We start from the raw sequence: 16,137 nt of genomic DNA on the forward strand, positions 1-16,137 counted from the left end.
GAAAATTTTAATGACTATTTTGAAAAGTATTTTACTTAGTTTATATAACTTCTCAAAAATTATACCTTTTTTGTTGAAAGTATTACAGATGTCCTTTTCCCCCCATTGACCCCTTCTAGCTAGCCCCTACTCCCCCTCACTGACCACCCCCAGCCTTCACCACCCTATTGTCTGTGTCCATGGGTTATGCATATATCCATACAAGCTCTTTGATTGATCTCTTCTCACCCCTCCCCTCCCCCTCCTTCCCTCTGAGATTAGACAGTCTGTTCCATGGTTCTATGTCTCTGGATCTATTTTATTTATCAGTATACTTGTTCTTTAGATTCCACATATGAGTGAGATCATGTGATACTTGTCTTTCTCTGAGACTGGCTTGTTTCGCTTAGCATAATACTCTCCAGTTTATATAACTTTTAAATTAATCTATTAAATTTTTTTTGGCTTCCACTAACTAAAAACGAATAAATTTACACCTCTAGCTCCTTAACCGTTTGAGTCCCAAGCATGCGATCACGCTGCTTGGTATTTCTCGACATAAAATAAAACAAGCGCTATCACGCTGTTTGGGTCTTTTCGTATTCATTTAGAGAAAGCGCGGTTGCGCTGTTTGGGATTCTTCGACAATGTTTTTTCAATACCCCCTGGGACTCAAACATATTTCTCGACATAAAATCAATACCCCCTGGGACTCAAACATATTTCTCGACATAAAATCTCAGCAGCGCAATCGCGCTGCTTGGGACTCAAACGGTTAAGAACCCAAATGTACCATACCTTCTTCATGACTTTCTGTACTTATTGAAGATGATACCTGAAAGATAAGAACAGAGTTTCCATTACAATGAATCTTTAAATGTAGAAACTGTATCCAAAAGTTTTTCTCATATATTTATAGAACCAAGTTCACACATAGTAGTAATAGTTCTCTAACCTGAAAAAAAAATTTCCTTTTGCCTCTATTATCACTGCTCACTCGTTCAGATAAACAAACCACACAGAGTCAAATAGAAAAAGCATGCTTGAAAATATCTTTTCTCATTAGCCCCTAGGAACTACTGGGAATGAGGAGAGAGGTTTTCTTTCAGCTGCTTCCTTGGCTGAGGTCCTGAGAACAAAAACCAAACTCACACATTCATAAGCATGCGCATGCGGTGTGTGACACATACAGAGACACACATACAAACTATATAATTTATGCAGTTGCTTTCTAGAACTTTCAAGATGATTTTTGTTTCTTTTGATGACGGCCAAGATTCTTTGGCAACTGTAATACAACCTGTGGTGGACAAGTTTGAAAGAAAGGTTTTCTTGAGATATAAATTTTTGCTAAGAAAACATTTTTAAAAGTTTTTATAAAAAAAAAAACATTTTATTGGAAGATCCATTTCCCATAGACAGAAATGCACACAGCCCAAGAATGCTTAGGTTAACATCTATGTAATCACTACCGAGCTCAAAGAATGGAACATGACGGGCTCTTCCCCAATCGTAACCTCAACTCCCCAACGATAACCTGACTTTGTAACACACTTTTCATATTTCTTTTTAAAAAAATATATTTTATTGATTTTTTACAGAGAGAAAGGGAGAAGGATAGCGAGTTAGAAACATCGATGAGAGAGAAACATCAATCAGCTGCCTCCTGCACGTCCCCCACTGGGGATGTGCCCGCAACCAAGGAACATGCCCTTGAGCGGAATCGAACCTGGGACCCTTCAGTCCGCTGGCCGACGTTCTATCCACTGAGCCAAACCAGTTAGGGCACTTTTCATATTTCAAATTCAATAATCAACTTCTAATTCTCTGAATTTGCTCACCCTCAATAGGGAAGACCTACCTTTGGCATTTGAGGTCTTGGGCAAAGATAGAAAGACCAGACACCATACATCTGAACAGTTGAAAGTTATAAATCAAGCGAACAGAATGACGGCTAGAATATAAAGTATGCTTCATCCCACCATCTTGTAAAGACACCTTTGTACTGACTTGGATGCCTCAGAGACTGCCTGAGGATGGCAGCGCGAGAAAAGGCACAGAGCCTCACCCTGCCCCACGTCTCCTCCCACCCCAGGCTCCATTCTGCACTGGAGACCTCACTGGCACAACAGTGGAAATCCCAGCCCACACATCTATGCAACCCCTACCTGCAATGGCCACCCCCGCACCCCTGCAGAAGTAACAGTGAGCACACAGTCCACAGAGTAATGAGTGTGAATTTGGGCAGACGCCCACACAGACCCTGCAAACGGGCCTGCAGCTGTCTGGGCAAAGACTTCTAGGGTCTTGAGTAGCCAGTACGTTTTCCAGAATGGGGGGCTTGGGCTGCCAGTGAAGGCACAACTTTGGTCCCTGGTCTTTTCCTGTGGGGAGGGACAGGATTGGATGAGGGCCAAAGCAGGGTCCTCTAGGTCTAAGGGCAGTACTGAATAAGAACAGCTCAGCAGGAAAAACAGTTACATTTCAGCAATATTAAAACATTTCCTATCATAGTGAATGTGTCACCTTGGAGTGAGATTAACATTTAACTGGTGAACTCTGGGTAAAGCAATTGGATTGGTGGGCCTCATCCAATCAGTTGAGGGCCCCAATAGAGCAAAAAGACCATTTCCCTAAGCAAGAGAAAATTCTCCAGCTTTGTACCATTGGGTTTTTGGCCTGCCAGCCCACCCTGCAGTTTTTGGGCTTCCCAAGCCCCCCCCCCCCCCGCCCCCCCCCCCCCCCCCCCCACACACACACACACTACTGACTGGTTCTCTGGAGAACCCTAATACATTGCCCTCCCCCAAATCATAAATTGTTAAAGTTATTTTTCCTTCAACTCTATTTAAAAACAACCCTAATCAAATATGCTTTGTTTTTTTCTGTCATAGAAAAGGATGATGTAACACTGTAAATAAAGACCTCTGTACAAATTTCATGTAAAATAAAAAGTACTTGACATTTTCCAAGTACTTCAAAAAACAAGAAAAACTCTATTCAGTTTCCTAGCATGGCGAAAATGCTTAACCATGGCTGGTTTTGAGGACAGTAGAACTGAAATGAATCTGTGTGTGAAAGGAACGCTACAACATGAAATATTACTTACTCAGATTAGGCCTTTAGGATGCAATAACTCTGGTTTTCTAAACAGACTATAAGCAGAGTAACTTGCCTGTTCTTTGAAATTGTTATGCTCTTTAAATTGTGTAGGACACATATTACAAAGTTTGTTAAAAAGTTAGCTGTTTAGATTTCCTGTTTAAAATCAGCAGCTGCTTCTTGCTGGAGCTGAAAATATTTCAGAGGAAGAAAATGTATGGCATATAAAACAGAGTAACTGAGCAGCTTCTCATTAACCTACAGAGTGTTACAGAAAAGAAACGAACTAACTACTCTACCTAAGACAGTTACCATCAAACATTATTTAAAAATAATTTCCAGATTATTTTAATTTTTTCATCCTGAAAATGTATTTCTTGGTTGATAGAATATATTCAGAATGTACAAAGCCTTATATAAAAGAAAACAAACATCATAGGTAAGTCTAACACTCAGAGGTAGTAAACTATTAAAATTTGGAGGTATTTTTTATACATTTTTCCATATTAGCATATGCCAAAAGAGAGACCAGGATTTATATTTAAAAATACCAACACGAGATCATGATAAATATCAGCTATTTAAATACCAATGACTTCCAGACTTTTAAAATAACAAGGGTAACACTTGCTTGTAGAAACTGGAAGAACAAAGAAATGCACAGAGCGGCATCTAAAAGTACCCCAATCCCAACTCTTACCCTCAGAACCACCACTATTATATTTTCCTTGTAAGAAACCAAGACAGGATTTTCAGTTACTTCTATTTCTCAGTAGGTAAAGAATGTGGGCACCCTCTCCTCATCTAAGAGAAATTCTCCATGAAATGGTCAGTGTTATTTTATACCCTCATTCTAAAAATGCGATCTCCTCCCCTTTTCCCACTCTAAAAAATACTTCTCACGAATATTCCTATCTTTAATTTCTTTAAAACAAATCTAGAGTTCTCCTTACCAAAGTATTCCTCTTTCTTTTATCAACCGAAGAAAGCTTATGCTGGCCTCAGTCCCTTATCCAGGCAGGAACTGTATTTTAAATTAATACAACTGCTACGTATTTAGTGTCTCTCCTTCACACAATCCCATCAGCTTCCTACAAGCATTTTCTTAGTTATCTACACACAAAATGGGAAAGTATTATGAGACTGTAAGTTTAATCAACTTTGTCAATAAAAAAATATAATTGGCTAGTACCTATTGATTTTATTTTCATTTCCTTTGCCCATCTTTGAGTGGTAATGCATATTATGCTTTGATTGGATGAATGGCTGACTGGACATTTAGCATATTAGGTTTTTATTATGTAGGATGGTGCAAGGTGTGAAATGAAGTGTCAAATTTATTGGTATAAAGTTTTCCACAATATTTTTCAACTCTCGTAATATCTGTAGAATCAGCAGTGATGTATTTTATTTCATTCCTGACATTGAAAATTTGTCTTCTCTCTTTTCTTTCCTGATCATTCTGGATAAAGGTTTATTATATTCTCAAAGAACTAGCTTTTGGTGTCATTAATTTTTATCTACTGATTTTTTGGACAAATTTTTAAATCGGTATACATTTTTAAATCGGTATACATTTATTCAGTTTCCAATTTTCTCATGTCTGATCAGATAAACACATGAATTAAAAACTCCATAGAATCTAGAAGGGTAATTTCTTAGTGGGTTATAAGCGTGTTCAACTTTATTAGAAATTACTTAATTGCTCTTCAAAGTAGTTGTACCAATTTATATTCGCATCAAGTATATCAACAAGTTTGAGAGATCTCCTTTTACCACTTCTTTAAAAACACTGCATCTCTGACACTTGCTAAATGATAACTATGGAATTGTATTGTGTTTTAGATTGATCTCACTGATTACTGGTGAGACTGAATAAATTTTCCCATGCTTACTGGCCATTTAAGTATCCTCTCTGGTGAGTTGTCCATTCACATTGTTTGCCCACAAAATGTAATCGGCTGGTCCTGTGGTTGAACTATTAAGAATGTTACTCCTGCCGACAGTGGCCGCACGCTGCAGCCCAGACACCCAGAGTTCCAGGGCAGTACAATTCCTTGCCTCTTATAATCCCTCGTGTGTTGAGAGCTATGTAACCAACTCTGTTTTTGACACAGCCATCCCTTTCGTGATTGTATATCAATTCAAACGTCTATATTCGTAAACAAATTCCAAGAACCCTCGGGATTTTGTTTTTCTACTGTAGGATTCTCAGTAAAAAATCAGCAAGCACTTTCTTCATTATTAGGAAGCACAACAAAGTTACCAAACCATGTAATTAAAGCTGGATATTAATATTTCTGATTTCTAACCTTGTTCCCCAAATCTAATTATCTAAGTCATATCCAAGTCCTCCATTTTTTTTTTTTCAAGAGGATGGCTGTGTCAACCTATGAATAAGGAGGTCACGGTTTGATTCCCGGTCAGGGCACATGCCTGGGTTTTTGGGCTCGATCCCCAGTGTGAGATGTGCAGGAGGCAGCCGATCGATAATTCTCTCTCATCACTGGTGTTTCTCTCTCTCTCTCCCTCCCTCTTCTTTCTTCTCTGAAATCAATAAAAATACATTTTTAAAAAAGAGGATGGCTTCCCTGGTAATATGACAGGAAACAAAAAACAGGATGTAAGAGAAACTTTAATCTTGAAGATAATTTGAAGACAAGTATCTTTGTTTATTATTCATAAATCCAAAACTAAAATAAGTGGAATAGTCTGAGACTACTTGGACAAAGATAAAAATATTTTTTCCCTTAAAAAAGTAATAGTAAATACTGATGAGAACTAAGTTCAGAATGTAATCTACATAGATAAAAATTGAAAACCCGAAGAAAATAAATGATTTGGTGGCCCACATTACTAAAATGGCTTCTCTGTATCTTCCCTGACCTCCCAATAGTCCCTGCTCAGCAATGCAGCCAAGTGTCTTGTTAAAATCTAAGTCAGATCATATCACTTTTGCTCAAAACCCTCCAATGGTTCCTGATCCCATTCAGAATGAGAAATAAAATTCTTACTAGTCTTTACAGACTATAATATAGTTCTTTCATAATAATTTGCCTCCATTTCCAACCCCAGAACCAAACTTTTCTGATCTCCTCTCCTCCTCTCCTCCTCTGTCCCCTGGACTCTCTCTATTCCACTGTCACTGGTTCTCAGGTATTTCTAGGACATACCAGGCATCCTCTTGCCTCATGGCCTTTGGGACTGTGGCCGGGAATGCTGTTTCTTCACAGACACTTGGCTCCTTCCTTTCCCTTCTAAGAATCTTGTCTCATGGCAGCCCTTTCCTCAGTGAGGCTGTCCCTGACTCCATTCAATAACCTTCCAGGAGACTATGTATTTTACTTGTGTATTTAATAACCATCCGTCTTCCCAACTGGAATAGCTAACATTCTATCCAAGGGCAGAGGTTTTTATATATTTTCCTTAGTACTGCATCCCTAGCACTTAGAATCTCACAACATGGAACAGACGCTAATCAAATACTTGATGAATTAGTGGAGAAAATAAAATTTGAAGGAGCCATCATAAGCAAAGATGTCTGTTGTTCCTTGAAGTAAACAACTAAAATCACTAGTTTCCTACCTCATAAAGAGTTATTTGTTAAAAACTTAATTTATAAATGGTATTTCTAGCCTAAGATCATTCCTGAAAATATATATACCAATATGACTTGATTATCAGAATATGAATCTTATTTAGAAAATCAATAAGAGAGAATCATTGATCGGCTGCCTCCTACACATCCCACACTGGGGATTGAACCTGCAACCCCAGGCATGTGCCCTGATGGAACCAAACCATGACCTCCTGGTTCATAGGTCAATGATCAACCATTGAGCCATGCCTGCCAAGCTTCCCTTCTATTTTAAAAATTAAAGCACCAATACAAGTACCAAGTTGTTAATAAGTTCAGTTGTTTCCAGGCTGCAAAAACAGTAGGACATGTAAATAACCAAGGATATCTTCTTAGCTAGGAAGTCGAAAGCTTGTGAGATAGCCAAACTAAATGGAAAAAAAGGGTCTTATTTATTTCATTTTTCTTGAGCCAAAATGCACCTATACCAGCAGCCAGTTGCACTTTTGCCACCGACTGGTGGGAAACTCATGAGAACAGAACTGCACAGAGAACAAATGCATACAAACAACAATAAATTGGTGATGTTAAGGAAAAGAGCATCATATGAAATTAAATGGTTAATGTACTTTAGAAAAGAAAACTTAATAATTCAACTAAAAGGTTTTGATTTAAATTCCCCGGATTAAAAATAATAGATTTTAGTGTTATTTTTGAACTTTATAGACTTCCTTATGACATAAGATTAAAGGACATTTTCTCTTACCGATTCAACTAATGATCTTGCTTTCTCTTGAGCACAATGGAAAGGACTATCGCATATGTGCACATTTGTGCTGCAAATGAAAAGAGAATGCTTTTATTACACAGGATAAAAAAGGAGCAATTACCCAAAAGAAAACCAAGTCCAAATATTCCACACTGACAGTATGATTCTAGCTGGTGAAAAGGACCTGAATAAATATAAATTAGGACAAATGTAGATTCTTGTACATTCTTTCAGGCAAGGTTATAAATAAAAGTACTCTGCAGCACTTCATGCTCCAGAATTCAAAATAAAAATATACAAATCTCAACTGCACCCTGTTATATATAAAAGGCTAAGCTAAATCTACACTTCACCTTTACTGAAGGAAAGAAAACAAAATTTGACCCACAGAATGATGACTATAAGGACAAATTTTCTCTAAGTGAGGAGATAAACACTAATTGGCCACTGAAAGGTAGGTATGGAAGATTAAACTAAGAGTGGTGAGAGAAAATCATATGACTATGAAAACTCGGTTTTCTCACAAGTAAGGAAGTTTGGTCAGGCATAAGACACCAGCTCCTTCCATGATCAGTAACGGCTCTATACAGTCAAAGCTTCTCCATTCAATGGGAATACCATGCTATCAACGCAGCATGACACCCAGTACCTTGTCCTACCTCCTGCATCAAAGCAAAGGCATCCTTCCTCTCAAACATAATTTCATAAAAAAATCACATTAAAATGGATTCCTAAAGGAGATAAATAATAGATGAAACACACACACACACACACACACACACACACACACACACACACACGCCCTCAAGTGAATCTACAGGATATACATTATCAAATTACTATTAATTTTCACAATGGTTTATGAAATATGTCAGGATATATATAAGATCTATCTATCTATCTATCTATCTACCTACCTACCTACCTAATAATTTGCCTCCATTTCCAACCCCAGAACCAAACTTTTCTGATCTCCTCTCCTCCTCTGTCCCCTGGACTCTCTCTATTCCATTGTCACTGGTTCTCAGGTATTTCTAGGACACACCAGGCATCCTCTTTCATGGCCTTTGGGACTGTGGCCGGGAATGCTATTCCTTCACAGACACTTGGCTCCTTCCTTTCCCTTCTAAGAATCTTGTCTCATGGCAGCCCTTTCCTCAGTGAGGCTGTCCCTGACTCCATGTAAGGCTGGAAAAATATATAATTCATCAAGTATTTGATTAGCGCCTGTTCCATGTTGTGGCTATCTATCTTTTTAACTACATCTGTCTATAATCAGACATTGGGTATAACAATTATACTAACTAGTCAGTTTGCTTTCTATCCAGACTCAAGATGTGGGATTTATTTTCATTCTTCTTTTTTTTTTTTTAATATATTTTATTGATTTTTTACAGAGAGGAAGGGAGAGAGATAGTTAGAAACATCGATGAGAGAGAAACATCGATCAGCCGCCTCCTGCACATCTCCCACCGGGGATGTGCCCGCAACCCAGGTACATGCCCTTGACCGGAATCGAACCTGGGAACTTTCAGTCCGCAGGCCGATGCTCTATCCACTGAGCCAAACTGGTTTCGGCTTATTTTCATTCTTGACATGGATAAGAAACTTGGCATTATCATCTTTAAGACTATTTTTATTTTCTTCTCTACATCCCATGTTTATTTAAAAATTGAAAAAGGTAAAGCCTTATAAGTCAGATGTTTCCTTAAAGAAAGTTAAAACTAAATTTAAAAAGAACAGGCAAAAAATTAGACATTGCAGTCTTAAGTGCTAGTCCTCTGAAGAAACCATGGTGTATGGTAAATATACTATGTACAATGTTTCTAACATTAAAACTAAATCATCTATAGATGCTGGGGATACAGAGCCCCTATTGAACTAAAGAGCCCCTATGGAGCTGACAATATTTAGGAAACATTTTAGCTCTCAAATCTGACCATGGCCTACAAGAGAAGCAGAAAAATCATTTAATGGAAAGATGACTAAGCTGATGAGTGTCTACTACAAATGAGATTAAATATGACTACAAAGAATATGCTGCTTCCCTTTTTATAATAAGACTAGAGGCCCGGTGCACAAAAATTTGTGCACTTGGGGGGCAGGGGGAGGTCCCTCAGCCTGGCCTGTGCCCTCTCGCAGTCTGGGACCCCTCGGGGGTGACCACCTGCTGGCTTAGGCCTGCTCCCCGGGGGATTGGGCCTAAGCTGGCAATCAGACATCCCTCTGGCAGCCCGGCAGCCCTCGGGGGATGTCCACTTGCCAGCGGGGAGAAGGCCTAAACTGCAGTCGAACATCCTTAGCGCTGTTGAGGCAGGCGAGGCTCCCATCACCACCGCTGTACTGGCAGCCATCAGCCTGGCTTGTGGCTGAGCGGAGCTCCCCCATGTGGGAGCGCACTGACCACCAGGGGCAGCTCCTGCATTGAGCGTCTGCCCCCTGGTGGTCAGTGTGTGTCATAGTGACAAGTCATTCCCAGTCTTTCTGCTGTTAGGGTCAGTTTGCATATTACCCTTTTACTATATAGGACAGAGGCCTGGTGCACGGGTGGGGGCCAGCTGGTTTGCCCTGAAGGGTGTCCCGGATCAGGGTGGGGGTCCCGCTTGGGTGCCTGGCCAGCCTGGGTGAAGGGCTGATGGCTGTTTGCAGGCTGGTCACACCCCCTTCAGGGTGGGGGTCCCCACTGGGGTGCCTGGCCAGTCTGGATGAGGGGCTGAGGTTTTTCAGGCTGGTCAATCCGGCTGGCGCAAGCGACTGAAGCTCCCAGCCTCTCCTTTTTTTCTTTTTCTTTTTATATTCTGGGATTTATTTAACTTCTATAATTGAAACTTTGTTGCCGCTCCAGCTCCGAGGCCACGGCCTGCTGAAAGCTAGTATCTGGGGTTTGTTTAGCTTCTATAATTGCAACTTTGTTGCTTAGAGTGGAGCTCAGAGCCCGGCTGCAGCAGGGAGGAAGCTTGGCTTCCTCCATCACTGGAGCAAGCAAGCCTCCTGCTCGCTTCAGCTGCGTGGCTTCCAGTCGCCATCTCTGTTGGTGGTTAATTTGCATATCTCACTGATTAGCCAATGGGAAGCGTAGCAGAGGTATGGTTAATTTCAATCTTTGTCTATTATTAGATAGGATACCAAATATTTTGCTATAAATTTATAAACATTATATAGCCCATATGCAATCTCACTTACCAAAATAAGCAGACATGACAAGAGCAACAGATGAGCAATACCAAAAATGCTGTGTATAACAAACCCAAATTGCATTTAAAAATAATAAAAGGCATATTAGTAGATATACAATAGTGCAAAAATTGATTAAATAAAAATAGAAAAAGAAATTACCTGCAAATAATGAACAGACACATAAAAGATGAAATTTACGGCTCGCAATATAGAACATTAGTAAAGAGAAATTTTTTTTTTCAAGACCATCTCAAATCAGACAATGGCTCAAACTCATGAGAATCCTCAAAGACAGGTCCAGGATACAGATTTGCCCAGGCTTTTCATTCTACAGCAAAGTAGTCAAGAAAATAGGAGAGACAGGGAGAGAGGGAGGGAGGGAAGAAGGGAGGGAGGGACAGAGAGAGAAAGAGAGAAAAGGGAGGAAGGGAGGGAGGGAAGAGAATGACAATGATTTTGGACTATAACCTCCAGAGTTTGTAGAAGTGACACTGCAGTAAATCTACACAAAGTTAGAAGAATTGGAGCCATCTGTATAAGATCAAATGCACCTCCCTCTGGAAAGGTAAAAAGAAACAATTTTAAGATCTCAACTATTTGGAATTTTTTTTTTTTTTCATTTTTTCATTCAGTAAGCATAAACTACCTGTCAAGTCCTGTCACTAAGTGCTAAGGTCAAACTCAATTTAGAGCATAAAAAAGAAAAAATAATGCGCCACCCCAAGTTCTTCAGAGGGGTGTGTACAGCTCAGGTGATGTAAGAGCACGGGTGAGAGTACAGTTAATTCTGACCAGAAAAAAAAATTCTTTGCAGAGGTGACATCTAAACTACTTCTTGAAGAATGAGCAGGCATTCACGGAGGAAAGACAGTGAGATGAGAGGGGACAGACATGAGGCTGGACAAGTAGGTTTTGACACGTTCAATGTGTGGAAGAACTGGGTCATATTCTGTCATCGAAGGGAACCACATGAAGTTTTTAAGAATAAAAATGACAATCACATTTGTATTTTTCAAAGAAAATTTGGACAATACTGTATAGAACATATTAAACAGAAGAGTAGTTGCAATACAAAATAATTTATGAGTACAAAAATGATAACTGAATTAAAGCAGTTTTGCAACTAGAAGGGCATTTGAGAAGTCATCAAAACTTGAAAAACTGCATCACAACAAATAATCGTTAGTGAAATAAAATAAGCTGGTAAAAAGTACAGTACACTTCGGATCTCTTAAAAATGAGATAAATAAACTGTGGCTGAAGAGAGCGTCAGAGGCATTGATGATTAAACCCAAATGGCAAAAAAAAAAAAACAAACAAAACCTCTGTTTCTCCTACAAAGGAGTTTACAGTTATTTTAATGAAATTCTTTCTGTTAAAAGACTATATCGCCTTCAGAGTAAACAAACAGTGGGACCAAAATAATAAAAATAACAAAACTTATTATGAATAAGAATTACTCAAAATACCAATTAAAGAATTTAATAAATGCAGTGCTCCTGGAAACAGAAGAGTCACTACTAGATTTAAAACACAACCAATATTTATTGGCTTTAAAATATTATTCAACAGTTTACCTCAAAGGGGATTTATTACGTAGCTATTACATACCAGGTGAAAAATAAAGATGGTTAAGGCAGGTTTATTCATTTGCTTTCAAGGAACTTCTAGAGGACACAAATTCACAAATAAAATACAGCAGCCCCCCCTTATCTGTAGGGGATATGTTCCAAGACCCCCAGTGGATGCCTGAAATCACGAACAGAATTGAACACTCTATACACTATGTTTTTTTCTATACACACATACCTATGATAAAGTTTAACTTATAAATTAAGTGAGAAATGAACACTAACTAGAAATAAAGTAGAACAATGATAACAATATACTCTAACATATACTCGAATATAAAGGTATGTGAATATGGTCTCTCGTTTCTGATAACTACTAAATGACCAATGGGTGAGGAGGGTATATAGTGTGGATACACTGGAAAAAGGGATATTTCACATCCTGCGCTGGAGCAGGACAATGCGAGACTTCATCACACTACTAAGAACAGTGTTGACTTAAAACTTATAATTGTTTTTTTCTGAAATTTTCCATTAATATCTCAGACCGCAGTTGACTGCAGGTAACTGAAACCATGGAAAGCAAAACCACAAATAGAGGCGGCGGGGGCGGGTTATTGTAGTTAAGCACTGTGGTAAACACAATGATAGAAACACACAGAGGGAATACTGAGTGTATTGGCACCTTAGCTAGCACTGGGGCTACTATAAGGGAACATTTCCTAGAGAAGATGCAGTCAAAGATAAGTCTTAAAAAATGAAGAAGTTAGTCAGCTCACAAAATAAGACAATCACGGCCAAGGAAACAGTCACGGCCTAGAGGTCAATAACCATGGTGTGTACGAGGAGTGACAAGCAGTTCTCAGTTGCTGGAAACAGGAATAAGAGGCATGAAGTGATGGAAAGTGAGACCAGACAGGGGCCAAACCTTGAAAGGCCTTGTTTGTTCTTCTGGAGAAAAGTTCGTATTTTATGGTTCACATACAGAGAAGCTCATTAGGGGCTTTAAAAACATTTTTACAAAGGCTTAGAGATCCTAATTCACTAGACTTAAAAAAGGGACAATGCAGCTAAGTTTTCTCACAGTTTCCCTAGGTACTTTTGATAGACTGTGTGTTGTTTAGAGAACTGCAGTGATAAATAATGTGAACCTAAACTGAATGAAGTGGGGAAAACAGGTTAAAAAGGGAAGAGGAGACAGTGTACTCATCTATAACAGTACATTTTAAGGAACCGAGAGAATAATTTATTCACTAAAAATAAAGAATATAAAAATGGCCGAAACCGGTTTGGCTCAGTGGATAGAGCGTCAGCCTGCGGACTGAAAGGTCCCAGGTTCGATTCCGGTAAAGGGCATGTACCTGGGTTGCGGGCACATCCCCAGTAGGAGATGTGCAGGAGGCAGCTGATCGATGTTTCTCTCTCATCGATGTTTCTAACGCTCTATCTCTCTCCCTTCTTCTCTGTAAAAAAATAAATAAAATATATTTTTAAAAAAAGAATATAAAAATGTAACAACTCTGAATATATTTTACAAGTCAAGTCGCGATAAAAATAAAAAATGTGTTAATATTCTAAAGGTTTTGTCTTTAAATGACCTAGGCACATGTAATTTTTAAGCTAACAAAACTCATTTTATTGTATTCTCTAAAATGGTACAGGTAGCCTGACTGAGATGGCTCAGTGGTTGAGCATCAACCTATGAACCAGGAGGTCACAGTTTGATTCCTGGTCAGGGCACATGCCTGGGTTGTGGGATCGATCCCCAGTAGGGAGCATGCAGGAGGCAGCCAATCAATGATTCTCTCTCATCATTGATGTTTCTATCTCTCTTTCCCTCTCCCTTTCTTTCTGAAATCAATAAAAATATGTATTATAAGAAATAATAATAAAATAAAATGGTAGAGGCATACTATAGCTGTTTAGTAAACAGACTTGGAACCTGGCTTAAATCCTGGCTCCACCGCCCAGTGTGACCTTAGATCATTCAATCTCTGTGGTTTCAGTTCCTCGTGGGTAAAATGGAGATGTAATAGGGTTCTGGTGAGTATTAATGAAATAACACATATAAAATACATAGAACCTGGAAGATAGTAGAGTTCTTACTAATGTAATCCTAATCACTACCAAAAACTAGAGCAAAATGATGCCAGAGCTTAGAAATAGTCACCCTCAGAATGCAGATAATTAGAATCAGCACAGAAGGAATGATCTCAAGCAGTAGAAAAGCTAAGCAACGCGATGGCCTCCAGCTGTGTAGCTGAGGAAGCTTGGGAAAAACACAAGTCCCTCAAGGAGTGCAAGAGCTTTTCAGAAAGTATGATTAGCAAGGAGATAAGTAAGGAAGTGAACAGCAAGCAAATTCCTCTTAGACAATTAGAGATGTCTTCTTTTAGCTCATCACATTAATAGCTGGCTTCGAATACCTGACCATGAAGACTAACTCAGTCTATCAGTTACTAGGATAGTCAGGACTGGGAGACTTTGTTGTTAATAAATTATACTATTTAAATTAGAAAAAAAAACCTAAATTTTAAGAATATGCTGAAAAAAAAGAGAGAGTAGTCTGCACAAGCGGTAAGAAAATGGGGAGGAGGATATCAGAGTTGAGGGTGTTACATTAGCCTGCACGAGAAACAGAATCTGAAGCTATAACGCCCAAGCATTTGTGCCACAGGTAAGATGAGCCTCTTGACGACCTGAATAAAATATTCTTTGAGCCTATTTCTTTCCTTCATCTGACTAATTTATTCTAATGATTGCTTTAATGCAGCGGTTCTCAACCTGTGGGTCGCGACTCCTTTGGCAGTCGAACGACCCTTTCACAGGGGTCGCCTAAGACCATCCTGCATATGAGATATTTACATAACGATTCATAACGGTAGCAACATTACAGTTATGAAGTAGCAACGAAAATAATGTTATGGTTGGGTCACAACATGAGGAACTGTATTTAAAGGGCCAGAAGGTTGAGAATCACTGCTTTAATGTCTCTTTTGATTCCAGACTTTATGCTCCAAAAGAGCAGGGACTGTCTTCACAGCAGTAATACAGTGGGACCTTGACTGACGAGTTTAATTCGTTCCGTGACGGAGCTCGTAACTCAAATTACTCGTATGTCAAATCTTAAAGTGAACGAGGGAGACACGTGATGCTGGGCTGATGTTCTGGCATTCACTGTGACGTTAGCTGCGCCAACTAGTGGTGGGGTATCTGAAGCTGGCTCCTAATCCGAATTTTAGCTCGTAACTCAAAGCAAAAAATTGGCCGAGACGGCTCGTATCTCGAAAAACTCGTTAGTCGGGACACTCGTTAAGTCAAGGCCCCACTGTACTGGTATCAGGACAGGACCTGGCAGTAGACCCCTAGTCAGTATTTGCTGAAAGAGAATGGTTTTCCAATTCCTCCTGGTTCAGAGAAGGGAACAGTGAAGTGGGGCAGCATCTACTCTCGAGGACGTCAAGTTGCTTCCCACAGTTAGGCTCACCAACAGTCAGTTGTTTTGTTCTCAAACTTGTTTATGTCTGTTTTCTTGGTTGCTATTATTTCATAATGTAAGCAGTAAGTATGCTCATAGATGAAGGGAGTGTGGAAAGAGACTGTTTCTATGAACACTAAAGTAGGCTCTAAAACTTCTGAGGCTGTAAACACTATTGAGGCTCTAAAAAGCCTTAATCAAAATGAATGACTATAAAAACTTGATGGCAAAATAAGGTGTGGGGTAAGGCAACTGTAAAAGGTTAGAAAAAACATACCCTTCAAACTGATAAGGGTTTTTCATTGTAAGGAGTTTAAGGGTTATAGAACCTGATCTTTATTTTCCATTATACATTTATGTAAGAATACATATAATCTATATGGAATCAATACAGAAAAGGTCTTAGCCTTATATCCAGGAATAGGTGAATAAATGTACATTTAACTGTTTTAAAGTAAAATAAATGAGTTATATGTGTTACTAT

At 39.0% G+C, this 16,137-nt stretch overlaps 1 protein-coding gene across 2 annotated transcripts in view; it reads right to left on the minus strand.

Annotated features, from left to right (window-relative positions):
- Nucleotides 1–16,137, minus strand: part of PPA2 (inorganic pyrophosphatase 2) — an 87,719-nt gene that overhangs the window by 1,933 nt on the left and 69,649 nt on the right. For both annotated transcript variants that reach the window (XM_070433256.1, XM_070433254.1), the window contains 2 exons: nt 7,425–7,494; nt 778–814 (listed from right to left, as the gene is read on the minus strand). In XM_070433256.1, the coding sequence (XP_070289357.1) occupies nt 778–814; nt 7,425–7,494 (107 nt within the window). The remainder of the gene's footprint in view (nt 1–777; nt 815–7,424; nt 7,495–16,137) is intronic.

The sequence above is a fragment of the Myotis yumanensis genome, unplaced genomic scaffold (genome assembly GCF_028538775.1).
Source record: "Myotis yumanensis isolate MYYU_CA2020_CCGP unplaced genomic scaffold, mMyoYum1.0.hap1 SCAF_1, whole genome shotgun sequence".
Classification (NCBI taxonomy): domain Eukaryota; kingdom Metazoa; phylum Chordata; class Mammalia; order Chiroptera; family Vespertilionidae; genus Myotis; species Myotis yumanensis.